Source organism: Sordaria macrospora, chromosome 3 (genome assembly GCF_033870435.1).
Source record: "Sordaria macrospora chromosome 3, complete sequence".
NCBI classification, from domain to species: Eukaryota; Fungi; Ascomycota; class Sordariomycetes; order Sordariales; family Sordariaceae; genus Sordaria; species Sordaria macrospora.
In genome coordinates this window covers 5048202-5075172 of record NC_089373.1, presented here as the reverse complement: position 1 = coordinate 5075172, position 26971 = coordinate 5048202, and the positions used below count along the sequence as shown (strand labels likewise).

The 26971-nt window shown below is 53.2% G+C and overlaps 6 protein-coding genes and 1 non-coding gene across 7 annotated transcripts; 2 read left to right on the top strand and 5 right to left on the bottom strand.

Moving 5' to 3' along the window:
• Positions 1-262: 262 nt before the first annotated feature.
• SMAC4_08406 (uncharacterized protein) lies at positions 263-4833 on the bottom strand (the record flags this gene model as incomplete). The annotated part of the gene is made up of 1 exon (XM_003344878.2): positions 263-4833. The coding sequence occupies one exon, from the start codon at positions 4831-4833 to the stop codon at positions 532-534; it is 4302 nt and encodes a 1433-aa protein (XP_003344926.2). The 3' UTR covers positions 263-531.
• Positions 4834-7092: 2259 nt separating this feature from the next.
• Positions 7093-9284, top strand: SMAC4_08405 (uncharacterized protein; the record flags this gene model as incomplete). Its single annotated transcript, XM_003344877.2, has 1 exon — positions 7093-9284. The coding sequence occupies one exon, from the start codon at positions 7093-7095 to the stop codon at positions 9028-9030; it is 1938 nt and encodes a 645-aa protein (XP_003344925.1). The 3' UTR covers positions 9031-9284.
• A 688-nt stretch (positions 9285-9972) lies between these two features.
• SMAC4_13547 lies at positions 9973-10043 on the bottom strand. Its single transcript has one exon. It is a non-coding gene; the product is annotated as a tRNA-Gly (tRNA).
• A 776-nt stretch (positions 10044-10819) lies between these two features.
• Positions 10820-12645, top strand: SMAC4_08404 (uncharacterized protein; the record flags this gene model as incomplete). Its single annotated transcript, XM_003344876.2, has 1 exon — positions 10820-12645. The coding sequence occupies exon 1, from the start codon at positions 10852-10854 to the stop codon at positions 12643-12645; it is 1794 nt and encodes a 597-aa protein (XP_003344924.1). The 5' UTR covers positions 10820-10851.
• Positions 12646-15789: 3144 nt separating this feature from the next.
• Positions 15790-20392, bottom strand: SMAC4_13546 (uncharacterized protein; the record flags this gene model as incomplete). The annotated part of the gene is made up of 2 exons (XM_066091459.1): positions 15790-19037; positions 19087-20392. The coding sequence occupies 2 exons, from the start codon at positions 20390-20392 to the stop codon at positions 15790-15792; spliced, it is 4554 nt and encodes a 1517-aa protein (XP_065946629.1).
• Positions 20393-21617: 1225 nt separating this feature from the next.
• On the bottom strand, positions 21618-21845 carry SMAC4_13545 (uncharacterized protein; the record flags this gene model as incomplete). Its single annotated transcript, XM_066091458.1, has 1 exon — positions 21618-21845. One exon carries the CDS (start codon positions 21843-21845, stop codon positions 21618-21620), a length of 228 nt encoding a protein of 75 aa, XP_065946628.1.
• A 4728-nt stretch (positions 21846-26573) lies between these two features.
• Positions 26574-26702, bottom strand: SMAC4_13544 (uncharacterized protein; the record flags this gene model as incomplete). The annotated part of the gene is made up of 1 exon (XM_066091457.1): positions 26574-26702. One exon carries the CDS (start codon positions 26700-26702, stop codon positions 26574-26576), a length of 129 nt encoding a protein of 42 aa, XP_065946627.1.
• Positions 26703-26971: the final 269 nt, after the last annotated feature.

Here is a 26971-nt window from a genome sequence, read left to right as displayed (position 1 = left end):
AGACGCATATGGAGCCGCGGCACCACCTCCGCCGATAAGGCAAGCGGACCGTTCCCTGACCCCGCAGGAAGCGTGGCGGGCAGCAGGGTGAGACCGGCAGGGTGTCCCTAGTGGTGATAGCTACAGAGTGGTTAGTGGAAATTGTTAGTGCAATGGTTAGAAAGGACAGGAACATGAACACCCTAAACAACAGTGGCAGCAAGGCAAGTTCAACAAAATACCTCTAGGTACTACGTAGTCCTCGTGTGGAAACAGTTCAAGTTCAAGTTCAATCTGAAATTCAAGGGGTAAACTACCTTAAAGTGAAAGCAATAAAAACACCAAAATCCATCCCAAAGCAACGCCAAATGCAAGGCATCCAACCATGCCAGTCTTTAAAAAGCATCATACCCACAGGTAGGTCATTAGGTCATGGTCTCATTAACAAGCCGACACCTTGCTCATCCATCATCAACGTCATCAACTTCAGGGCCACCAATCCGTTACCTTATCCATTCATGACCACCACAGTCACCACCACATTCCTTTCACTCAAACAAACTCATAACTCTGCTCGCTCCTAACGTCCTCCTCCCACTCCTTTTCGCTTCCCGAGTCCCGCTCCTTTACCACCACCTCCGCTTCATCATCATTCTTCTCCCCTTCCACCTGAGCACCCAACGCACCCTGAAACACCTCACCCCCCTTCAAGTAAACAACCCCAGCCGCACTCCCCTTACTCCTCGAATCAGCCGCCCAAATCTCCATCACCGCGCTCTTGACGCTCTCCGGCACATTTCCCATCTTCCACAACCTCTCCACCCTCTCCTTCACCGGTGCCCCCCCATCCCTCGTCACAAGGTCAAGAATGATCTGCTTCATCGGGTACTCCATCTCGCACCTGTAGAGCATGTGATGCAACCTAGCGTGAATATCAACCACGTCCAGCTGGAGGTTCTTGCCGAGCTTGCACACGAGCTGCTCCTGAGCCTTGTTGGGCTTTTCCGGCGGGGTTTGGCCGTTCTTGTCCTGGGTCTGGGTTTGGGTCTGGAATGGGTTCTGGCTCTGGCTCTCGTTTTGGTTGATGCCTTCGTCGGCAGACATCATATTCGTGTGGGCGTTATTGCCCTGCGACTGCTGCGAGGGGGCGCGGGCGGCCAACATACTCTGCATCTGAAAAAAGCTCAACATTCCGGGCTTGGTGCCAGTGGTACCCAAGTGCAGCCTGGTACTATGCTCAGCATGTGGTTCCGGTCCGTAACCAGGAATGAACGCCGCGAGGCTGGGGTCGTGGACGACACCCGGGAGAGCGGTGTTGCGCAGTATATCTCTCCGGCGTTTTCGTTGGGCTCGCTCCGTTTGGTTTCGACCGGCATCTGGGTCGCTTGTAGAAGCTTCATCGTCCACGTCATCGTCTTCTCCATAAATGTCCGGGTTCATTCTCTCGGTGTGACCCAGCAACTCAAGCGTCCACGTCCGATTCTCACCCTTCCCGTTGACCTCTGGCCCGATGGTGAGGATGCCCTCCTTCTGGTTCCAGCGGATCGGGGTACGGACAAAGGTGGACGGATCAGGGCGGTCCGCCTGTGCCGCCGGGACAGCATCGGTTGGCTCCTCAACGAGCTCAAAGTAGGCGTCCGCGCCGACGACAAGCTGGATGGTGATTGAACGGGGCCTGGTGACGCCGTGTTTACGGTATCCTGAAGATCTGGCCGTGTCCAGCGGGATGATGGTTCCCTCCCTGGCAAAAACCGGGATCTCCGACAGAGGACGGTGAACGTCCACGTAGCGGCCTCCGTCGTAGACGAGACTGGGATGGCGAATGTCAATGTACCGACGGCCGGTATCCGGGAGCCAGGCGCGGACGCTACCCATGAGGGTGGACGAATCGTTTGGCGTGGTGATCGGGGCCACGATCAGGTCTGGACCAAAGTAGTACTGATTGGGCACCGTGTAGGCCTCTTCGTCCTTGTGATTCCAGTACATGGGCTGCATGAGGGGCTCGGATTCGTAGCAAGCGCGCACGTTCATGGTGTAGAGGAACGGGATGAGGCGGTAGCGAAGTTGGAGGTACTCGGTCATCACCTTGCGGGCTTCGGGTTCGTACAGCCATGGCTCCTTCGAGTTCCACTGGCTCTTCTCCGAGTGCAGTCGCAAGATGGGCGAGAAGCAGCCGAACTGGACCCAGCGTGTCGTCAGCTCGTTGGAGCGCACACCAGCGTAATGGCCGCCGATGTCGTGACTCCACCAGCCATAGCCAATGTTGGATGCTGTCGCTGTGAACTCGGGCTGGAATTGCAACGAAGCCCAGGTGATGAGGGTGTCGCCAGAGAAGCCAATGGGGTAGCGATGGGAGCCGGCGCCGGCGTATCGGGAGAAGGTGATGGGCGTCGCTGTAGTCTTGACGTTGCGACGGCTGGTGAGGTAATGGTAGTGGTTGAGCACCCAGAGGGGGTCAACACCCGGAATGCGCGATCGGTTGCCCTGTTGCCAGTCAATCCACCAAAAGTCGATGCCCTCTTCCTCCAAGTTGGCCTTGAGGACATCAAAGTAAGCGTCGAGGAACTTTTTGTCGGTGCAATCAAAGCGAATCGGTTCTTCCTTTGAAATGTCGTGACCCAGGGCCTTGGCCACAACTTTGTACTGGTCCTCAAAGGCGCGGATTCCGTCGGCCGGATGATCATTGACGGTGGCCTTGAGACCCATGCTATGGAGACTGTCGAGGAAGTTCTCTGGGAACGGGAACAAGTCGGGATTCCAGCTATAACCTGTCCATCCGGAGCCGTACTTGGAAGGAATGTTGACCTTGTGCCAGTCCATGTCGATGACGGCAACGTTGAGGGGGATATTCTCATTTGCGAACCTCTTCATGAGCGCCAAATATTCCTTGTCTGAGTAGGCATGGTATCTAGACCACCAGTTTCCTAGAGCCCAGCGAGGAAGCAACGGCTGGCCGCCCGAGAGACGGTAAAAGTCCTTGATGGCTGCTTTGTGATCCCCGTGGTAGGCAAAGAGATAGCCATCCTTGCGGCCAGGTTTCCTGGTGGCAATCCAACCGTCTTCGAACAGCATGGAGGCGCTGTCGTCGAGCACGGCGTAGGCTTTGCGAGACAAGACACCCGGCTCGAGAGGGATGCGCCCGTCGGCCCGGTCCAGAGTTCTTGCAGTGCCGCCCAGATCGCCATAGCTCTTGCCGTCGTAGTGCCAGACATCGTTTCCAGCCTTGACCGTCAGACCGTCAGACGAGAACTGGTTCTTGTCGTAGCTCAGGTGGAAGTATTTTGTTACGATCTCCAGTTTGTCTTTGTTCTCGTCGACCTGAAACTCGGGGGTAGGGAAAGACCTGAAGAATGCCGTTGTGGAAGCGCGGTCTTCGAAGCCGCCGTCTTGGGACCACTCGAATCGAACAAGCTTATCGGTGAGAACGCTGAAGCGATAATGACCTTTGTGGCCTTGGCCTTGGACAACTGATTTCGGGTTCGCGACAGGATCGGCCGTGAAGGAGTATCGACTGGGAACATCGCCTTGGGGTTTGTCGATCTTGTTGTCGAAGGAATATCGGCTAGGAAGGTCTTTGGGAGGCTCGGCGGTGACATTGCTGGGGAGTGGCTCGAAGGCTGTCTGTTGGGCGATCCAGTCCTGGACTGGGGCGGCCTGGTGCTGGGGGTAAGAGCGAGATAACGGGCGGCGCTCGCCCATTGTCCTGGTTGGTATGGTACGAAGGTTGCGAAGTTCTTCGTGAAGATCATCATCAATACGACAGCTGCTGAAATCTTGACTGCGAGTGATGCTGGATACTGCTAGGCGTCGGGCCACGGCAAGTTCACCCTGAAAGTCTTTGAAAAGTTTGGGCGGGCTGCTTAGGAGCTGCAGAGGGTGCGACTGCGGTGGTGGATATGTCGAAATAGGAATTCCAGCTCTGCCCTGCGCCTCTCGCTGAAGACACATCGCTTCTTGCTGAATATCCAGCGCTTCTTGCTGAAGATCCAGCCTTTTTCGCTTGGGCTCTGTATGTGACTTTCGTACAAGTTCGTCCAGCCACGTCTTCCTCCACTCGTTTACTTGTTGCGAAGAATTTGTGGCACGGGACAATGCGGCGTCCAAAGCCCCTATGTCGGCTTCAGGACGTTCTGCCATTCTTTGTCGGATTTGCTCCAACTTTGCAGTCACCAGCTTCGACGTCATCATGGCCGGCATCAACGACCTGGAATCCGACTGGCGTGTGGTCTCGGATGAGGCCCATGCAAAGGAGTGACCGTTGTGAGAGAAATCGTCGATCATATTGGTGTCTGGTTTCGACTGAGGCTCTGACTGTTGTTTTGTCACAGATGATGATGATGATGATGATGATGATGCCCAGGCATACGAATGGCCATTGTGCGAGAAGCTATGCTCGGGGGTGGGTTGAATGGTTGGAGCAGATGGCTGGGAAGTGGTCGTAGTTGCACGGTCTGGCTGACGTTGTTTTGTGACGGCGGGCGCCCAAGCAAAGGTGTGGCCGTTGTGTGAGACAAAGGTGGTTGTCTCTGGTTTTGACTCGGTTGTTTGCGATGTGCTTGTGGACTCGGGCTGTTGATTGGGAGTCGGAACTGGGATGACAGTGTCGGTGGCTGGGCGAAGAGCAGGAACCTCGGCGGCGGTGGTGGTGGCTTTCTCGAGAGCCTTTGTTGTGCTTTCTGTAACTACCTCTACATCTTTTGTAGGGTCATGTAGAATGGCTGCTACTACAAGTCGAGTGGGAATCCGTGCCGGTGGAGGTTTGGTAACTGGAGGTGCCCAGGCAAAGAAGTTGCCGTTGTGCCAGAAGCCATCCTCGGCCGCAGGTTGTTTCGGCTTCTGGTTGTCGGCGGACATGGCGATTGGAATTAGGCGTGACGAGTAGTATGCGATAACACGGAGGGTATTATTATAGGGCAGTTATAGGTGTAGGTAGTTGTGTCCCGTATAAGCGGGATTAAAGAGAGTGGTGGTGTTGAAATTGAAGGTCTGATGATGGTGAATTGGCGATGCTGATGACAATGGGAGCCAGATGGTATGAGAGAAGGACTCGAAGGGGAGCAAACGGTCAAAGAGGGAACCACGATGGATGGACTTGAAACATCACCTCATGGACCTCACCGTCCACGTATTCTAGCGTTAAACCGTGTTGGGGTTATCTCTGGGGATTGGCGATCATGTGTCTATTATCCCGCATTTTGATAGGACCGCCGATAAGGATGGTGTTTACAGCGCAGATGACAGTGGCCGGCAGCTGCTGGCAGACGCTGAATTACCCCAATTGCCCCAATTTCAGGCCTGGATTACAGTGCGGGGAACCCCCGCTATGTACCCCTTCTCGCTTATCAACGGCACCTGAGCTCTTAGCGACCCGAGTCTTTCCCTTCCCCGTCACCAACTTCCACTTCCGATATCCAGTCGACAGCGACGTCAATTTCGATATCGGCAGCGGCATCAGTTCCGAATATCATCATCAGGCCCCAATTCTTCTACCGCCAATCCTATGGGACCATTGAACTTGGATGCGATAACGACCGCCGAGACTTCCACCATTTATTCTTGGCCCCAGGCCCCGAATCCCGATCCGGTCTCCGACCTCCGTGTGCTCCGGCTCTTCTTCCGGAATGGTTACCGTACACAAGGAGGTCAGTCAAGTGGACAGTTCACGATCCACCACAGATCAGAGCATACGGTACGAAATGGGAGTTACATTGGCTTCGCTGGTTCCTATTGACCATCCACGCATCTCTTCCCTTCTGCCTCTATTCTGTCAAATGTTTTCATGTTGATGCCTTTTCGCGTACCATCATCCTTGTAACATGGGTCTTGGCGGTGAGTGACTCTTCATTTCTATCTGGATCAAACACGGAGCAAAACAGACTCAAACTCCAGGCCATGTCGTCAGCATTGGTCTAGAAGTTAGGATATGAGTATATGTATCCGACGGAGGTCCTGGCGTTGATACCAGAAACAATGTCTCTTTCGGGCACTTTGCCAAAGCCCATCAATTGTCTACAGGGGTGCCACAAGTTGGCAAGGTCATAGTCTCCGCTTGCCATGACACCCGTTCCCTTTTTCAACTAGTTTCACATGTCGGGACTTGCTATAAAGTTCACAATACCCTCTTCCAGAAAACCATGAAACATACAACGCAACCGACACAATCTGGCAACGTTGGACAAGAATGGATGTGGTGGCCAGGGATGAACTCACAAGCTACAAAGTCCATAGCCGATGCGGCACCGACACTGCAGGCCGCTCGGACGTGGACACCAACCACTCCAAATATTTCATCATCGCGGCCCCACTGCCGTCACGGTGCCGGACTGCCGGTGGGATCGGAATCCAGGATCATGCTTCAGCTTCTCGGCCGGCGGAGCTCACTTTGCCACGCCGTCAGTGGAGATAACGACGAATTATTGATGGTCGGATCCACGACTATTCAGGGTCCAGTTCAATGTTCAAGTCCAGAATCAACAACCTCGAAGTCCACTTTCGGAACCGAGCTGGCGTGAACAAGTGGTGATCAGAAAGGATTCTGATATATGTCTATCTTTCGAATCCGTCACACTTCATCCTGCGGTTGGCTTGTCGGCAAACTCAAAACGGTTTCCCACAGCAAAGTGTCAGCCACTCATGTATCATCGGTCGATCACTGACCTAGACCGGTGAAGGAGTGTCAAAGATGCAGATGCATCAGAAATCGCTCCTTCCCTCTTCAGAACCCATACAGCGCAAAAGGCTCGACACGATACGATACAACTGCAGCTGTTCCTTCCCGTCATGAGGTGGTCACCGCCTTCGACCGGATCCAAGTTCCAAATTGCCGGCAGGCATCTACCTCTACGTCTCAACACCGGACCCTCACTGTCCTTTACTCCACCCTGAATTTCTCGTCCCGGTCTTGACTTCCTTCGTTAACCCTCCAAAGTTGAAAGCAGTTCTCCCTCGATACTCCTCTGACGAGCAGAATTTGAGGTCCCAGTTTCCTGGGCCAACTTTCAATATCTTCGGCTCTCGAGACACACCTTCTCTCTTCCACAACACACACTCGTCGCCAGTGTTTGAGCACAGTACCGCGTTGTCTTCATCGGCTACGACCAAGGAGAAAGCGCAATGGCTGAGCCAGAGATGAATCAAGACGAGAAAGGCGCGCGCGAGTCCTCCTCGACGGCGACTGCCTCGAAAACTCCCACTCGGAACTCAACCAACGCTCTCTCGTCGCAGGCAGATCAACAGGAGAGCCAACCCAAGATTGACGATGAGCAAGAATCTAGCCATGATCAGGACGATGGCGCCAACGAGAGGAAGCAAGAGCAACCTGGACATCGCGAACGATTGGCTCCGATCCCCGAGCAGACAACAATCGTACCTATTCCAGCTGAGCCCGCGCCGCTCCTGACCGGCGAGCCCCAAAGTGAAGCTCCCACCATCGTGATCGAGCAGCCTCCCAAGCACTCAATCTATTCGACCTGGGCAAAGCGCCTCATCATCTTCGCCGCTTCTATTTCGGCCTTCTTCTCGCCCCTCACGGCGCAGATCTACCTCCCAGCGCTTCCTACCCTGGCTGACGAGTTCAACATCACCGCAACCAAGGTGAACTTGACCGTCACCACATACATGATCTTTCAGGGCATCACTCCCATGTTCCTTGGTGGTTTGGCAGATTCAGCTGGCCGTCGTCCTGCCTACGTTATCTGCTTCATTATCTACATCGGAGCCAACATCGGTCTGGCATTGAGCAAGAACTTTACCAGTCTCCTCGTTCTTCGCATGTTGCAGAGCGCGGGTTCAAGCACCACTGTCGCTCTCTGCCAGGCTACCTTAGCCGATATCACCACCAGCGCCGAACGTGGACACTACATCGGCATCACTTCGATTCCCACAGTCCTAGCTCCCAGTCTCGGTCCGGTCCTAGGCGGTCTCTTGACCAACTATCTCGGCTGGCGCTGGATCTTCTGGTTGCTAACCATCATGGCCAGCGTCAACCTACTCGCGATGATCATGTTCTTCCCCGAGACCTGTCGCAAGATCGTCGGCGATGGCAGCGGCCGCAAGGAGTCGCACTGGATATACTGGACAGGATGGCAACTTCTTCGCGACAAGCTAGCCCGTCGTCAACGTCACCGTGAGCGCCAGCGTCGTGATGCTGAGATCATTAAGGGAGATATCACGCTTCACGAAGGTGGTCTACACCGCACCATTTCTACCGTCTCTGCTCCTCGCCAGAAGATCAAACTCCGCCTCACGCCGCCCAACCTCCTCGAGTCTCTCACTCTTCTCTTCCGCGATAAAGAGCTCGCTATCCTGCTATGTTACTCCGCCATCGTCTTCTCGGGCTTCTACGCCATTGGCACGGCAATGCCTAACCAGCTATCGACCCTCTACGGCCTCAGCGATGTGCAAATTGGCCTCATGTATCTACCCATGGCCGGTGGCTCCATTGTGACCGCCTTTGCTATTGGCAGCGTCATCACGTGGAACTACCACCGCCATGCCAGGCGTCTCGGTGTTGTTGTCGACAGAACTCGCCAGGCAGACCTCACTTACTTTCCCATCGAGCGAGCCAGATTGGAGGTGGGCCTACCGCTGCTCGCGCTCACCAGCGCCGTGATAATTTCGTGGGGCTGGGCGATGCAGAGCAAGGCGAGTCTGGCGGCACCGTGTGTCTTGTTGTTCTTGCTGGGAATTGGCATGATCGGTTTCAACAACAGCGTCAACACGTTGATCGCGGATATCTACCCTGGCAAGGCCGGTGCTGCCACGGCGGCGAACAACTTGACGAGGTGTTTGCTGGGAGCGGCGAGCAGTGCGGTTATCTTGCCAATGGTCAATGGTATCGGTAGTGGATGGGCGTACACAATCTTCGGTGTGCTGTATGTGGGCTTTTCGCCGCTGTTGGTGGTGCTGATGAAGAGGGGCATGAGATGGAGGGTCGAGAAGTGGAGGGAGGAGGCCAAGGCGGAGAGACAGAGGCAGGAGCAGATGGAGAGGGAGAGGGTGTTGAGGGATGCGGAGGGACAGGTGCAGGGCCCTGCGCCTTCTACGGCTTGAGTCTGGTTTGGAGGGGAAGGAGATTAGGGGCAGGCGTTGATGATACCCAATTGCTTTCGTTGCTTTTTCAGCGTAGCATTGCTGCATTTTTCGGTGTTCGGTTCGAGGATATGGAAAAGACGGGACGCATTCTGGACGCAGGTAATTCGGTTTTGGCACGACTTTAGACATTGTGTCATCTTTTCGAGGCATTTAAGCCTTGAAATAACTCGCTGATCACACGAGAAAGCTTGAAGACAAATATACTTGATACACACAAAAGAAGTTCACTCTTCAGATTAAAGTCAGTGGGTGTGACCGTGTAACTGGCAGCCAAATAAATAAAGGTTAACTTCCCGAGACGCACCAGAAACTTTGAGGTACGCACCCCCAAAAATATGGCAGCTGTCATGTAATTTAGCTGGTTTTGGCGGTGAAAATCATTCAGATGTAGCCATCCACTACAAGAGCCCTGTAAATCCTGTTGTGTTTAGCGGGCAGTCGGTTATGGCCAATAAGCTGGTGATACTTTTATAGTGTTGAGGGGTTTAGAATAGCGTATATTATCTACTTGAAGTCGCTCATATTTGGTAGCTCTAATGGTTCAAACGACGATATTTCGACGGGCGCCGCCTCCTGCCTTCCCGCCTCCTACCCTCCCGCCTCCTGCGCTCCTGCGCTCCTGCGCTCCTACTCTCCTACTCAATCGCAAAGTTCGAAAGTGTTGTAAAAGTGCAGAAATTTCGCGGCGTTATGGGAGATGTTACGTGTTATTTAAGTTACCAGATTTAGCGGGTGAAAAGAGCCCTATAAATCTCCATATTTATCTGTGGGAGTGCGTATCTCAAAGTTTATGGTGCGTCTCGGGAAGTGAAACCAAAATAAACAACCGAGTCAGGAAACAAACAAACACCCATGATCCCGGAATAATCTCAGAAAAATGCAAAAAAAAGAATTCCAATTTGCGCCAGCCGCGAATCGAACGCGGGGCCCATCGATGGCAACGATGGATTTTACCACTAAACCACTGGCGCCTGTTGATGCATTTTAGGTTCAGGAGTCCAGCTTATGAAATGACAAACAAATCGTAACGACATCCGGACGGAGTCTGGAAATATGTGACTACCAACAACAGAATAGGTAGCCGGAGAGGCAAGAAAAGTTAATAAGGAAAACCCATTTTGACGACATCTGTTTCAAATGTGAAGTTATATGTAATACATGTGCGCCGTTTGGACGGATATTACATCACAATACCTACCGGCCGGTTGTATTGTGTATAACGTGCTCTGGTGTTGGCGTAGCACATAGCGGACCGTTCGGCGGTACTTTTTTGCAATGGTTCATCCGAAAAACAAGAAGACCAGCTGAGGCGTCAGAGCAGAAAGGTGAGCCATTCCCTCGTGCAACTCTTCATCATCTGCACGTCCATGAATTTATACTCTCTTGAAGAGCCCGAGACCGTCGATTCATCTCCATCCCGTGTGGTATTCCCGGATGACGGCATTTGCCAATTCCCCCAAGAACGGCCCACCACTAATTCGGCTCCCCGTTCCCGGAACAAACAGTGGGGTGGGGGGGGCAACAGCTCCGCATCGCAATCCCCGCTTTTAACGACCAGATACAACAACCCGCGCCATTCCGAATCCAGGAGGTGTCAACCATTGACTCGGCAATCCCGGTCTGAGTCCGGTGTCAGCGTCAAGACCATCACCCGCGACTACCAATCGGTTCCAATTTATATCCTGCGTCATTCCCCAACAACTCATGATTGTTTGATAACCTCCAGTTCCAATCGTCTTTCGATCACGAAGGACATCATCATCATCATCGACCACAACCATGGAGAAAGGCATCTCTCTCCCGGTGGCCCACACGCCCACGCCGGCCCCGACATGCAACACCACCCGCTGCAACTCCTTCAAGACCATTGCCAAAGCGCTTGCTCTCGGTCTTCCCCTCTACGCCCTCTACGTCTGGAACACCAACCAGTCCGTCCTCCCCTCTGCGCTCACCCGCGGCGGCGCAGACGTCAACTTCGCCTCCCAATGCGTGCAGCCCTCCCCACTCAACCCTAGCAAAAATGACGCCCTCGACAAAGCCTACGCCTTTCTCTCCACCGACAAATTTCTCAACGCCTCGGTCGCCCGCCTCTCCGGCGCCGTGCGCGTTAAGTCCGAGTCCTTCGACGACCTCGGCGCCATTGGCGAAGATCCCCGCTGGGACGTCTTCTACGACTTCGCCGCCTACCTCAAGAAGACCTTTCCCCTGATCCACTCAAAGCTGCAAGTCGACAAGGTCAACACCCACGGCCTGCTGTACACGTGGGAAGGATCCAACAAGGATCTCAAGCCGACTTTGCTCATGGCGCACCAAGACACCGTGCCCGTGCCGCCCGAGACAATCCCAGCCTGGACGCACCCGCCTTGGTCCGGTGAGTTCGACGGGAAGTACATCTGGGGTCGCGGCGCAGGCGATTGCAAGAACCAGTTAATCGCCATCATGGAGACCGTCGAGCTGCTGCTCGAAAACGGGTGGGAGCCCAAGCGCACGATTTTGCTCTCGTTCGGTTTCGATGAGGAGTGTTCGGGCCGTCAAGGCGCCGCTTCGCTGAGCAAATTCATCGAAGACCGGTACGGCAAGGACTCGCTGGCTGTGATCGTCGACGAAGGCGCCGGGTTCGAAAAGACGTGGGGGACGCTGTTTGCTAAACCGGGAACGGCAGAGAAGGGATACACGGACGTTTACATCACCGTGCGCATGCCCGGCGGACATTCCTCGATTCCTTCAGATCACACCAGCATTGGCGTTTTGAGTGAATTGATTACCAAAATCGAAGCGGAGCAGTACCGCACCCATCTTAAGGAAGAAAATCCGTATTTCACGCAACTGCAATGCGGCGCGGCCCATTCGCCTGAGTTTTCGCACAAGCTGAAGAAGTTGCTTGCCCACCGCCACACCAAGGGGGCCGAAATCTGCAAGGCAAAACCCGATTACCTAGCCGTCGAAGCCGCACGCGAGGGTGGTCCTGCAATCAAGTACCTCATGCAAACCTCTCAAGCCGTCGACGTCATCACCGGTGGAATCAAGACCAACGCCTTGCCAGAACGCGTGCGCGTGACGGTGAATCACAGAATCAACATCGGCGAGACACCGCAGGTTGTCTACGACCGCCTCACGAAACTTGCGGGACACGTCGCCAAGAAACATAACCTCTCCCTCCACGCCTTCGAGTCCTCTTCCTCTTCTTCTTCCATTGAGCCCGCAAACTCCATAATCCTCACCAAATCAGACCACGAGTTGCTCGTCGCCCCCGTCTCCCCATCCTCCCCGCACTCTTCCTCCGGCGGCCACACCCCCTTTTCCGTCCTGGCAGGCACCACCCGCGCGCTGTACGGGGAGGAAGTAATCGTCACGCCGGGGATAATGACTGGTAATACCGATACGAGATATTACTGGGGCTTGACGAGACATATCTTTCGGTGGGGGCCGGGGTATGATAGTGAGGATGATGAGGCCGGGTTAGGGAGCATTCATACTGTGAACGAAAGAGTTAGTGTGCGGGGACATGTTAATGGTGTTAAGTGGTTTTGGATGTTTTTGAGGAATATGGATGAGGTTGAGGTTGAGGTTTGAGTTCTTGGTGAGTGGGACTGTGGAAAGTGTGTTTGGAGGTCGAGTGAGAGTTTGGTGTTCATGTTGTGCTTTGGGGCTAGATGATTGAGCGTTGAGCGTTGAGCTTTCAGTTTACTGACTGTACGGGCATGGAGGACTCTTGAGTCTGAAGGACCATGGAGGACATGGACATGGCGATGGTCATGACGGCTTGTACGACGTAATGTGATGAAATGTGATGAAATGATGATGATTTAGGGTACCTGCAGTTGTATTCGACTTTTATAAAGAAAACAGGAACAACTCCTTGGCCTTCGTGTGAAAAAGCAGTCTCGCATTTACCCACGAAATACCCATATGTACCTTACCCTCTCTGTTGTCTCATGTCTGTGCATGTCATCGAAGTTGAAGTTGCCGGCAGCGTCGCTAGACTGGCGCCCCCAAATCCATCATCTTCTAGAAGTCTTCTGTGACCCCCGCCACACTCGTTAGCCGCTTTACGTACATGCAGTCGTTGTTGTCGCAACTCAAGTTTGACGTCGGTCAAACAACACAAATGGGCCATATTGATAATGTATCAAGTCTGCGTCTCAAAATCGAGAACTGGAAGCTGCATGAGCGAGAGTCACCAAGTGTCCGGGTCGAGACCCAAGACCGGAGCCATTGCACCTACCGGCCTAGCGAAGCAACGACTCAAACGAGCGAGGGGTTCATGACTTTATGTTGCAAAGCAATTTTGTTCACCTACATATACATTGGCGTTATTTGTACAGAATAGAGTCTTTTGTGAATGCATGCCCCTGGAAGCTACAGCATTCATTGTATGGCTTGATACCCTGCATGGCATAAAGGGGCTGCATAATCTGCAGGGGCACTTTGTTTCCTCGACGACAAATGCATCAATAATGCAAGGGTCGTTGACTTCAATGTTCACCTTGTTGGATTGGCTACTGTAGATACACCACTTCGAGTCTTGGACTTCGATCACTACTTTCACATCATGGTACAGCCTTGTGTTTTACATATTATCATTTTCATATCTTGTAATTACATATCTACCTGTACTCCCTGCTCGCTGTGTTGTTTACCAGTAACCGGTTGTCCCCAACGCCAATGACCGAACTCCGTGAATACAGCAAAGACAAAACTTGGGTACTTGTCCACATGCGAATACCTTCCATCAGAGAAATCGACAAATGAACTCCTCGATGAGATCCTGCAAGCAAGCAACAGATCTCAAGCCGCCCGGCAAAATCTGAGTCTGTGCCAATGAGCGGTGACACCAATCCCCGACTTCCCATTCCCGGGAGAGTGGTTCAAATCAGCCCATCCACCCACAAACAGACGCCATCCCGCTCTGAATGGCTGCTACCCCAATAACGGGAGGGAGCCTCCATGCAACGTGCATGACTCGCTTGATCCTCGCTTATGCTGAACAACAACAAACCTCAAGCCTTCCCCGGTCACAGGCGAAGCGGCTACGCGGGAGAACCTCTCCCTTGCTATTGGAATTTACTGGCAGCGCTTCATCGCTAAAATCCAGACCTCGCACTTCTTTTCGTGGATTTGCACGAGAAAGGCTTGGCGCCAGTCACTCTGGTAACAGCACATCGACGACGGGGGGATCGCTGACAACCTTACAGGGTTTCTACGGGGTGAAGGGGTGGAGATTGGGCGCGGCCACGACATCGAGAGGGTTACGGTAGACTTGGACAGGCTAGTATACCGCGTAAGGAGACGGGAGGAGGTCTTGCGGGAGGGGGAGAGCGAGAGCGAGAGCGGGGAGGAGTGATCTTGCCCTTTTCTTTTGTCTTTTCCTTTGTTCTACGGGTCCCGCCATATACTGGCGGCTCGCTCACTGGGCGATTCGATTGGAGGTGTTGGGCCGCGTTTACGCTACGGGCAACACATGATTTATACTGGCAATAGGCCTCGGGTTAATAGACTTTTGGTGGACACTTAGGGCACTGCTCTTATCTTTATACGTGAGACTCACCAATGTGGCACGTCTCATGCCCTACGGGAGGCGAAAGTAGACGTTAAAAATAACAACAACAACAACAACAACAACAACAACAACAGACCTCAAGCCTTAGTTGTCTTTGTAAACCTCATCGTAAATCTCAGACATTCTTCCACAAACGCCATCGAACTCGTCCTGATCCAGACGGCACCACACTTCCATGGTGCTCAACCACAGAATCTTCTCCAGATCCCTGCCAGTGGTCTCGATGATCTTCTTCTGGTCTTGCTGGATGGTGAGGTTACCGACTGTTGACAACCAGGAGGAGTCGAAGAGATAGGGGGAATTCTTTTTATTTTTTTTGTTGTTGTTGTTATTTTTAACGTCTACTTCCGCCTCCCGTAGGGCATGAGACGTGCCGCACCGGTGAGTCTAGCATACAAAATTAAGAGCAATGCCCTAACTGTCCACCAAAACCATTAATCCGAAGGCAAACCGAGGCCTATTGCCAGTGTAAATCATGTGTTGCCCATAGCGTAAACGCGGCCCAACACTTGTAATCGAATCGCCCAGTGGGCGAGCTGCCAGTATATGACGGAACCTGTAGCACAAAGGAAAAGATAAAAGAAATGACAAAATCACTCCTCTCCACTCTCGCTCTCGCTCTCCTCCTCCCGCAAGGCCTCCTCCTGTCTCCTTGCACGGTGAACTAGGCTGTCCAAGTCCACCGTAACCCTCTCAATATCGTGGCCATGGCCAACCTCCACCCCTCTACTCCGTAAAAACCCCGTTGTGACGAACCGTTACAAGCACAGGAGTATTATCGCTGGGATAGAACAATAGAGTAACGGAGTAGTAGCCAAAAGGTACTGGTAGGTTGTGATAGCTATTGCTTGCTGAAGAACCGGTAACAAGAGGCCGGGGAAGGCCTTCTTTTATACCGGTCTTCATGGACCCGATATACTGGACCCGTGGACCCGAACCTTCGTCTCGGGTCCCCGGGACCCGGGCTTAGGACCCGGGGCTTCGGGTCCTCCCTTCGGGTCCGATCTGATTGGTCGGCTAGTCTAGTCTCCATGATTGGATCGTAACAAAACGAAGATCAGTTTGAAGCCAATGAGAGCTCCAAATCACTCCTGCTCAGAAGAACTATATTAACAAACAAATAAGTTCTGAATACATCAAGAAGAATTAAGATGAGCCTAGCTACTCCATTCTGACACACTAGCCAAGGACGACAACGTGTCAGGATGCTCAGGCCCAAGGACTCGCTGCTGAGCTTCAACACAGTCTTGCATCAATGCTAGGGCATCTTTATGTCGACCTTGACTATTCCACGTGAAAGAAAGGTTGGCCATGCTGTTCAGCGTGTCGGGATGATCGGCCCCGAGCTTCGCCTTGCTCATCTCCATCACCTGCACCTCCAGCTTCTCGGCCTCCTCCCACCGGCCTTGGTTCCAAAACGTCGACGCCAGGTTGGCCATGCTCGTCAGCGTCGAGGGATGATCGGCCCCGAGCTTCGCCTTGCTCATCTCCATCACCTGCACAAACAGCTTCTCGGCCTCCTCCCACCGGCCTTGGTTCCAAAACGTCGACGCCAGGTTGGCCATGCTCGTCAGCGTCGAGGGATGATCGGCCCCGAGCTTCGCCTTGCTCATCTCCATCACCTGCACCTCCAGCTTCTCGGCCTCCTCCCACCGGCCTTGGTTTCTGTATGTCGACGCCAGGTTGGCCATGCTCGTCAGCGTGTCGGGATGATCGGCCCCGAGCTTCGCCTTGCTCATCTCCATCACCTGCACGTCCAGCTTCTCGGCCTCCTCCCACCGGCCTTGGTTCCAAAACGTCGACGCCAGGTTGGCCATGCTCGTCAGCGTGTCGGGATGATCGGCCCCGAGCTTCGCCTTGCTCATCTCCATCACCTGCACCTCCAGCTTCTCGGCCTCCTCCCACCGGCCTTGGTTTCTGTATGTCGACGCCAGGTTGGCCATGCTCGTCAGCGTGTCGGGATGATCGGCCCCGAGCTTCGCCTTGCTCATCTCCATCACCTGCACGTCCAGCTTCTCGGCCTCCTCCCACCGGCCTTGGTTCCAAAACGTCGACGCCAGGTTGGCCATGCTCGTCAGCGTGTCGGGATGATCGGCCCCGAGCTTCGCCTTGCTCATCTCCATCACCTGCACCTCCAGCTTCTCGGCCTCCTCCCACCGGCCTTGGTTTCTGTATGTCGACGCCAGGTTGGCCATGCTCGTCAGCGTGTCGGGATGATCGGCCCCGAGCTTCGCCTTGCTCATCTCCATCACCTGCACGTCCAGCTTCTCGGCCTCCTCCCACCGGCCTTGGTTCCAAAACGTCGACGCCAGGTTGGCCATGCTCGTCAGCGTGTCGGGATGATCGGCCCCGAGCTTCGCCTTGCTCATCTCCATCACCTGCACCTCCAGCTTCTCGGCCTCCTCCCACCGGCCTTGGTTCCTGTACGTCGACGCCAGGTTGGCCATGCTGTTCAGCGTCGAGGGATGATCGGCTCCGAGCTTCGCCTTGCTCATCTCCATCACCTGCACCTCCAGCTTCTCGGCCTCCTCCCACCGGCCTTGGTTCCAAAACGTCGACGCCAGGTTGGCCATGCTCGTCAGCGTCGAGGGATGATCGGCCCCGAGCTTCGCCTTGCTCATCTCCATCACCTGCACCTCCAGCTTCTCGGCCTCCTCCCACCGGCCTTGGTTCCTGTACGTCGACGCCAGGTTGGCCATGCTGTTCAGCGTCGAGGGATGATCGGCTCCGAGCTTCGCCTTGCTCATCTCCATCACCTGCACCTCCAGCTTCTCGGCCTCCTCCCACCGGCCTTGGTTCCAAAACGTCGACGCCAGGTTGGCCATGCTCGTCAGCGTCGAGGGATGATCGGCCCCGAGCTTCGCCTTGCTCATCTCCATCACCTGCACCTCCAGCTTCTCGGCCTCTTTCCATAGTCCTTTATCCCGAAGCACTCCTGCATATAGCGACGTGCTAGCTAATGTTTGCTCATCTTCTCTCCCCAGTATTCTCTTGCGGCTTCTCATCGATTTAAGAGCCATTTTCTCTGCCACTTCATATCTACCCTGCAATTCTGCATACCACCCACCATTGTATAACAGCGTTGCCCATGCCTCCTCCAATTTGCTCTCCACTGGTCGGTAGTCTACGGCCTTCTCAACGTGCGGAAAGAGACGCTGACACGTCGCCCAGTTACTGTAGCCTCCGGGTGGGAATAGCGCGGCTATCCGTGACACAAACTGATGCTTGAATTCCTCCTCCCTCCTACAAGCCTTCAGCCACGTCCTCGTCGACAGCTGTACGAGGCCGTGCATCTCGAACGTCTCTCCGCTTTCGCTTACAGTCACGAGACAAAAGTCTGTTAGCATTGCTATATTGTCTTCGAATCCGCTGTCCGTCTCGCCGTTCTCTCTGTCGTCATCGCTACTGTTGGATCCCAAATCGTGCTGTACGTCGGACCCTCTCTCCTGTATTGCCTCGTCCATGTGAGGCAGCCTTAGCAACGACTCTGGAATGCCCTGTCGGTCGAAGAAGCTCATCAAAGAGAGAAGATCTGCCGCCGAAGCTCTCTTAGAGCGGATATGTTCAAAGGATATCCGCCAAGTGGTAAGGATCGCACTCGAAGCCCCTCCCTCTCGCCGAAACTCGCCTGCGTCATGACTTAGAAGCTGGGCTCTCTTGCTTTCGCCCTTGTGGAACTCGGCCAAATACTTTTTGACCGACGTCCGTGGCGACATTCTCTGAATATAGGCCGCCGCCTGGCTGATAGCTAGTGGAACGTATTCCACCGCCCGTACAAGCTCCTCTGCCGAATCCTTGTCCGAGAGCAAGCTCAATTTCCTCTCCAGCAGCAACAGAGCATCACCCTCCACCATTGGCCCGATCTCGATTGTATTCTTGTACCCCCCTACTAGTCTACAAGCTAGATTCTTATTGCGTGTTGTGACGAGAAGAGACCCATTTGTGCTCTGCGGAAGATAGTCAGCTAGCGGACGTCGTTCAGGGTTACTGCTAGCGCCGAAGAATACGTCGACATCATCGGCACTGTCAAGGATTACGATCCATCGGCGGCCTCGCTCGTTCGACAGCCAGCTATACAAAAGCTGCGGTACATCTGCCTTCGGCTGCCTCCGGCCTGGTAGCTTCACGGCATCAGCGATTGCCTTGAACCCTTCCTCGACGCGTGCTTGTGTGCCGGCATGGACCCAGAACACCCATCTGTCAGGCTCCTTTACTGCTGTTCGGTGCGCGTATTCGATAACCAGTTGCGACTTGCCCACGCCACCGAGGCCCACGAGGGCCACACGGCCGGCCGGCTCCGAACATCGTTGGTTGATCTGGTTGAGAATGTCTCCACGGTTGACAAAATCAGGGTCGCGGGAGAAAGGAATGGTCGCGAACGGCGGCGGCGGCGTTTCCAATCGCTCTAAAATTGTCAGCGGGGTGTTCCTCGGCGCAAGCAGTGCTAATCTTACCCGGTGGCAGGTGAAATTCCGTGTTGATCGGTGCATAGTTCTGTCCCACTTGGAAACCCTGGTTAAGCGGTCCAAAAGACGCGGATGGAAATTGACCCATCCCTGGTGTGAGGGTTACTCCTCCAGCCGACTGATTGATCTGGCCACCGCCCGGGCCTGCATTCAAAGATTGTGAAGAGTCAGAAACCCTAGCAGAGACGACATATCTCTCCATAACCGCCTTCGCTACCGACGCCGCGGTTGCCGCAGCATAATTCTGCCATCCTTTATTTTTGTGACTATCGGCATAGTCACACACGCCTTTAATCACGATGCATGGCACCTCATCCCATACGCCTGCTCCTTCCATCTCGAAAGCAATAACCTTGGCCTGCTCGGCGATCTGATCACGATGCTCGCCAGACCGAATAACGCTGTCTCCAGATCCAATCGCACCAATAAAGAAGAAGACACCCTCGGAATCCGAGTCGGCATTGTGGTCGTTTGAGGCTGACTCCAAGTGCTCCCTCCGTATCAGGTAGCTCGTATCACATTCCAGCTCTTTGCATGACAACCTAAGAGACTCATCGCAAGCGGGATCCGACTTGTCATGACAGTCTTCGCACGTTCTGCACCCGGAACCAGGAGCATGCTTGTGTCGGTAGCAGGCATCGAACAGGAGGTCGTTGGCTGCTCCTGGGTACTTGTAGCTGGTATGCCTGCCTCTTCGCTTCCGTTTGGCTTTTTCTTCGCTCTTTGTCTGAAGAGCTTTGAGGAAGTCACCCGCCCGTTTCTCGATATGTTCGCGGTCGATGTTCGTATCAAGCTTGAGCAGGATGTTGCGAACGGTCTTGTTTGGTCTTCCAAGACTGTCATGGACGGTGTCTTTACGGACGAAGCGATCCGGAAGTGCTCTTCCAAGGTCATACTGGACCACGCAGTTGCTTATGATCACGTCGCCGAGGACAACAGGGTCCATTTCCGATCCTGCAAATGGGACCGCCCCGCAAATGCCGACCAAAAAGGCCAGCGATACCCGCGGATAGCTCGATCGAAGACTTGCAGCTGCGCTGGCGGCGCTTGCCTTTCCCATGTTGGGCAGAAGGACAAGGACGACATTACACTTCCCCATCCGGCCTGTCGTGTATACGTTTGGGTCTCCATCAACTTTGCCATACTGATCGCCGTCTTCGTCCCATAGTTGATCGATAAGGAGGCATACGGCGTCGAATTCGAGACGGAGCGCGCATATTATCGCAACTTCGAAGTCGCTGCGCGCGTTGGGACGGGTGAGGCTCTGAGGCGGTTGATTTGATGATGCATCCATGGGCTGCTGTGACTGCCTTCTCTTTCGTAGGATAATGTTGGAATATTCACCGATGGAATGAACGTCGTTGTGAATCAGTCGGTCTCCAAGAGGGTTACGGTAGACTTGGACAGGCTAGTTCACCGTGTAAGGAGATGGGAAGAGGCTTTGCCGGGGGAGGAGAGTGAGATTGTTGTTATTGTAACGTCTACTTCCGCCTATGGCTTATTCTCATGCAAGTGTACTGGCCAATTATGTGGTTTTATAGTTGAGCTAACCATGTTGAGGCGTTCGTCTGACAGCCTTTCTCAAGATAATTGGCGGCACAGCGCGGGGTTAAATCCCGTTTCAGGGAAAACGTGCGGCAGCACATCATGGAGTTGGGCTGCGGCTGCGTGTTGGGCACTTCACGATGGCAAGTCGTGGGGCCTGGTTTTGATGGCTAATATACGTTGGCACGCACATTCTGCTCACTCCTTTCTCGTCTAAGAACGCATCTTGCACTTTATCAACAGTGCGATGTCCAATCCATCTTCCCCCTACAACAAAAAGTCTTAGCGCCAAGTGTTAGTATTAACGCCTGGTTGCCCGCAAACCCCTTAACAACCATCCAAATCGCCGTTTTCACGGTCGATATTGTCATGGCGCTAGCGGACCACTACATCACTAGGCTATGTTCCAAAAGGATACAAGTAACCGAAGCTGGCAATTCGGTCGCTTAAGTGGTCTTATATAGTTGTGATAGCAGTCGAGAGGCACAACTGCAAGGCTGCCATCACAGATATCCCAACAACCACAACTACAAAATGTCTACGCCTTCGCTCCTTGGGGCCTCCAAAACAACGCCGCCGGTCATTTAGCAGCGCGAGCGCACCCTCTACGGCCATGCCACTCAAAGCATTTTGTGCATTGGTCCAGTGGGCGGCGTTTCTGGACGAGGCGGCTAATGTTGCTGACGTCGAAAAGACGGAAAAGAGAGACAGGCCTTTCAAAGGAGATAAGCCAGGTTGCATAGGCCTCACCAGGGTGGTAGTACTGGGAGGGACGGAGGGTGACAGGCTCTTGACCGGTTTGGACGAGGACCTCATCCTTAATGGCGGTGTCGAAAAGGACCATACCGAGTCGCATCGTCATGGGCACATTCTGGACGGCGTAGGCGACCCATTTCTTGGGCACCTCGACTTGGACGCAGCCAAAACGGGCGCTAATCTCATCTTTGTGGTCCAGGAGGGTTTGGCGGACAACGTCATTCTTGGATCCGGGGTAGGCGAGGGAGGTGAGGCAGAACTTTTCTGCAGGGCGGCCGTGATGGTTCGTGCGAGGTATTCGGATTCGCGGGCGTGGGCTGGGGAGACGGCGGAGAAACGGGGGAGTTCGGTGTCGAGGTAGGCGGCGAAAGAGCGGTAGACCTCCGCTTTAGCAAGAGCTTCAGAGACGAGGGTCTCAGCAAAGGTTGTAATGGAACCACAAGCATTAGGGGTGGCGGTGGTGGCTTGTTGTTGTTATTTTTAACGTCTACTTCCGCCTCCCGTAGGGCATGAGACGTGCCGCACCGGTGAGTCTAGCATACAAAATTAAGAGCAGTGCCCTAATTGTCCACCAAAACCATTAATCCGAGGGCAAACCGAGGCCTACTGCCAATGTGAATCATGTGTTGCCCATAGCGTAAACGCGGCCCAACACTCATTGTAACGGTTCGTGTGACAAGGGCAGTATTCTGGGCTTGTAACAGTAGTTCAATTCAGCTGATAAACTACTTTGGTCTCGAAGGCCTTGTTGATCCTTTCAACCTCAATGAGAAGGTCGGGCCTTAAGGCCTTCTTATACCAAAGAAGGTTGGTACGTACCGAGCCCTGTGTGCCAGGCATCGGCGCGAGTCTATCTAGTTCATCTGCCTACAAGTAGATCTTCTGAATGCCAACCTTCGTCCAGTTGCCCGTCGGTAATTCCGGTCGGTGGTTTAATTGATGAAAGTCGCCGGCGGATGTCCGTGTGGCATTCTGTCGGTAATTCTGGTCGGCAGTTTGACTGATGAATGTCACCGGCAAATGTCCGTGTGATAGCCGTGCCTGTTGGCCGAATAGTCTGGTTGAGGTAAGGCTGGCATTGTATGGCGTGGTTGGGTTGATGTCAAGCATTGAGGCTCTATTGAACTTCAAACCCAGGAGTGTGGGCAATGTCCGTGTGACAGTTCGTCACACTTACCTCTACTTAGCGTTGGGCTGGTGGGCTACTGGTCTGTCGGCGAGTATCAATGCGTTGTGTTACTCTTTCGACAGTTTGGATTCCTATGTTGACGGCTCGGTTTGCTGTCTCGACTGGTCAGTTTCTTGCCTTGAAAATAAGAATTCCAATCTTGACTCTTTGGGTTCCGAACTTCCGAGTGTGAGAGAAATTGACCTTGCGAGAGAATGAAAGAGGAGAGAGTTCGAGGAGAGGATCTGGGGTTGAACAGGCTGCAAAAGGGATCAAGCACAGGTAGCGAACAGCAGAGGTGAATGGGGATCTGGTGGTGAAGAGCCATGAATATTCACAGATCACATTGCTGTTTCCCGGGCACTTGCCGCCCCTGGACTCACCCATCAGGTTCTGAGAATGCACAAAGGTTCGGTGCTGGACACTCGGGATTGGATGCTCATGACAGAAAATCTGGGGCTCAAAGTAGCGGGATCAAGTGGGGAAAGAGTTTGTGTAATAGCTCGGATAAGAATGATGCATACGCTGGTATACAAACAAGGAGGTCAAATAACAAGACTGGGAGTTCCCAGATAGAGATGAATGCGACCGAAATATTGAGGTACGCACAAAACTTAACCCAAGTACCTTGCCGTACATACCTATATAGAAAGGGAAATAGGTAATTACCTGAAAAGAGCAGTGTCTTCTCTGGAAGTCTATGCTTCAAGATGTGATGTCTTGGTCGATGGAAGCAATGATCAGGTTGATGACCAAGAGGATTTGCAAAGTAGGTTCTTGTGGACAGCGTCTTTTTCAGTGAGCTGAAGAATAGGAGAGGAAAAGGGTAAAGATAGAGGAGGTTGAGCATGGGAGGAGGAGGATTTAAAGACCGCAGAATTTTGGGGGATAGATTTTCAAGTTCCAAGGCCTAACAGGCAAGATCTATGTACGGGATGCCTTAGGGTGTAGGTTTAAGAGGGGAATTCGAGCACATGGATCTCCTGAGGTGCCTCTACAGTAGAGGTTATGCCTAGTTTTCAAGGAAGTTGAAAATATTTCACCCGGGATCATTCGGTGGGCATGCAGCGATCAAGAAAAAAAAAAAAAAAAAAAAAAAAAAAAAGACTCAGACCTCGAGTGAATGCCCGGCCATGCACATACAGCGTGCCAAAACGGACCTCAAGCCCAAACTCCCTTCCCCTGGCCTTGGTCTCATGCCATTGTGTTATTCACGTCGCCAGCCCCGTTTAGATCAGAAAGGCCGTACTCCAACTTGCGAATATTTGAGGTTTTTCAGGGCGTTGTCCACAAAGTGAAGTGAGAAAATCGACCGATGTCCCTGTCCTCTTCGCCATGCTTGACATTCGTTTCTGCATGATAAAACTTTGCTTTGCTCAAAAAAGAAAAGAAAAAAATCTTTTAAATAAATAATAAAGAAGATAAATAAATAAATAAAAAACCCGAAAAAAAGAAAAGGTGAAACCCCAGGCCTTGCTTCACTTCAGACAGACTGCTCGCACAAGACCGGAACACCTGATCGTCAATGCTCGAGGAACCCTTACAGAGTGTCATGCTCGGACCCAAATGCATTTACTCAGCTTGTGGTGAACGAATTTGCAATCCGTTCCCATGGCTTTCGAAATCAAAGCTGCGGTGAGCGGTACGTAACTCAACCGGCCGTCGTCGAATCAAGGTTCTGGAAGAAAAAAAAATATGGGATGGAAGGCCGTTGGTGAACGACCGGGGCTGAAAATCCGTTGCAAAGGATATTGGCATGTGGCATGCGGGATGCGACATGTGTGCAGAGTTCGGCGGTCCTGTACAAGTACGGGAAAAAAGCGAAGTCTGCTATAAGCGCCCGCTATAAATATTCTGGTTCAGTGGTGCGCGATCGCTCGGACCAATCAAAGCTCGAGAACGCAACACAGACCATCCGGATTGGGAAGGTGGTCCGTGTCTTACAGCGTTGTCGAACGAACAACCGAGGATTCCCCGACCGTGAACGACATGACGAGATTGCAGGGAGAAAAAAAAAGAGGTCAACGGCAGATACCATACAGTATAGGTACTTGCAACCCGATTGAGCCGATTATGATCTAAGAAAGCATGATTTATCGAAACAACAAGAGAAAAATGAAACAGAAACCCGTTTTGAAACCAGAAGAACTCCATCCGACCATCAAATGTCCGCCCGATCGACGTTTATCGCTCATGAAAAACACATTGAAACGGAATACAGTCATCTATAACCCTCACTTGTCAGAGTCGATAGCTTCCGATGTTGTGTTCTGGCTGTGATCGAACTGCTCGGAATCGGTAGGTAGCAATGATGATAGCGTCCTTGTACGGTAGGCTTGGCGAAACTCGAGGTCGGAGGAGATCTTGGGAAGAACAGGCATCCCGGAGTGAAGGTGTCTTCAATGACATTGCGGCGGAGGTGGCTGCAGTATGTGCCTCGGTAGAAGATGACTTGATGAAGAGGCTTTGGCTCTACCTCCTGTACCGTGGTAATGTCTGACATTGCATGCCACACACACGCAAAGGAAAGATGTGAACTTGTAGGATAGCGCTGAGGTTTATATCTTTCAAAAATCGTTCTTTCCCATTTGAATCTCACCTGATGGCAGCTTCCACCAATCCTTGCCAATAGTACACGCTTGATTCCATGGCAAGCTCAATCAACAGCAAGCCGTTAAATCAAGCCGCAAGCGAAGGAAGACAAGAATGCTCCTGGTCAAAGGTTTCTTAACCGGTTTGTATCCCACTACTACACTTATCCAGCCACCGCTGTACCAGTGCATCACATCGGAAGTGATATCGGAAGGAGACTGAAACAATTTCGAACAGGCAGTCAACAATTAAACGGGCAGTTGACAATCAGAGACCTCAAGAACAGCAACCATAGAAGTATGAGTTTAAGCCAATCTGTTGAGGTCATCTATCTGCACTATTAATTCCGTTACCTCCCCCTTGGACCCTCCCCTCATTTTTCTTCTTGATTCATCAATTCATAGCAGTAACCGCAATTCCTCATTTATTTCATGCTCAACTTGTAACCCCCGTACTATTATTTCCACCGACTGTCTTTGCGGCTTGCCTCGTGCTTGCCCACTTGACTCCTCGTCCCGCGTACTGTGTAATCCCGGGAAGATTGTGCCGCAACGGAGGCAAAAGCTTCTACCACCTCCCCATTCGGGAAGAGGGAGCTACTGCCCTGCTTGGCGTCACTCAGGTCTTGCTTGCGTAGGCAATCTTGCCAACGGAATGCTTGACTCTGTCGTGGTTTGATGGAATGTTTCCTCTGCTGGTGGTCTTTGTCTTTTTTGTTGTTGTTGTTGTTGTTGTTGTTATTTTTAACGTCTACTTCCGCCCCCCGTAGGGCATGAGACGTGCCACATTGGTGAATCTCGCGTACAAAGATAAGAGCAGTGCCCTAAATGTCCACCAAAAGACCATTAACCCGAGGGTAACCCGAGGCCTATTGCCAGTATAAATCATGTGTTACCCGTAGCGTAAACGCGGCCCAACACCTCCAATCCAATCGCCCGGTGGGCGAGCCGCCAGTATATGGCGGGACTTGTAGAACAAAGGAAAAGACAAAAGAAAAGGGCAAGATCACTCCTCCCCGCTCTCGCTCTCGCTCTCACTCTCCCCCTCCCGCAAGACCTCCTCCCATCTCCTTACGCGGTAGACTAGCCTGTCCAAGTCTACCGTAACCCTCTCGATGTCGTGGCCGCGCCCAATCTCCACCCCTTCACCCCGTAGAAACCCTGCAACGTTGTCAGCGGTGCCCCCGTCGTTGATGTGCTGTTTTGGGCACAAGGGCGAATCCGGTAGGAACTTTATAGCATCCGGGGATATCGGTGGGGGCGGGAAGTAGAGCTGGAGGCGGAGGCAGAGTTTGAGCCTTTGACGGCTATTTCTGCAAATGTGACGGGTCCTTTTCCCGTGCCTGCTAGGACGTTGGAATTCAGGGTAGGCGAAGGGGTGTCCAGGGTAGTTGATGCAGATGCAGAGTTTTTCCTTAGGGCGGCGGTGATGGTTCGGTGGTCGGCCTCGCGGGCGTGGGCGGGAGAGACGACGGAGATGCGGGCGAGTTCAGAGTCGAGGACAGTGGCGATGGAACGATAGACTTCAGCTTTGGCGAGAGCATCGGAGATGACCGTCTCTGCGAAGGACGAGATGTGTCTAGTGGTGTTGGCAGTGGTGGTGGTGTGGGCGTGACGGACTTCCTCGTCCGCAGTCCGGGCTCTCTTGGCCGACTGCGCCGTCGTGGGGGGGCGGGGGCGGGACGCAAAGCGTGTCCGGCAGGGGGGTAACCGGTATTATGGCCGGCGGCGGCGGTTTGGGGGCCCCGGAGGGCGGAGGTGTAGACGTTTCGTCGTTGCGGTTGTTGTGATATCGACCGTAAAAACGGCGATT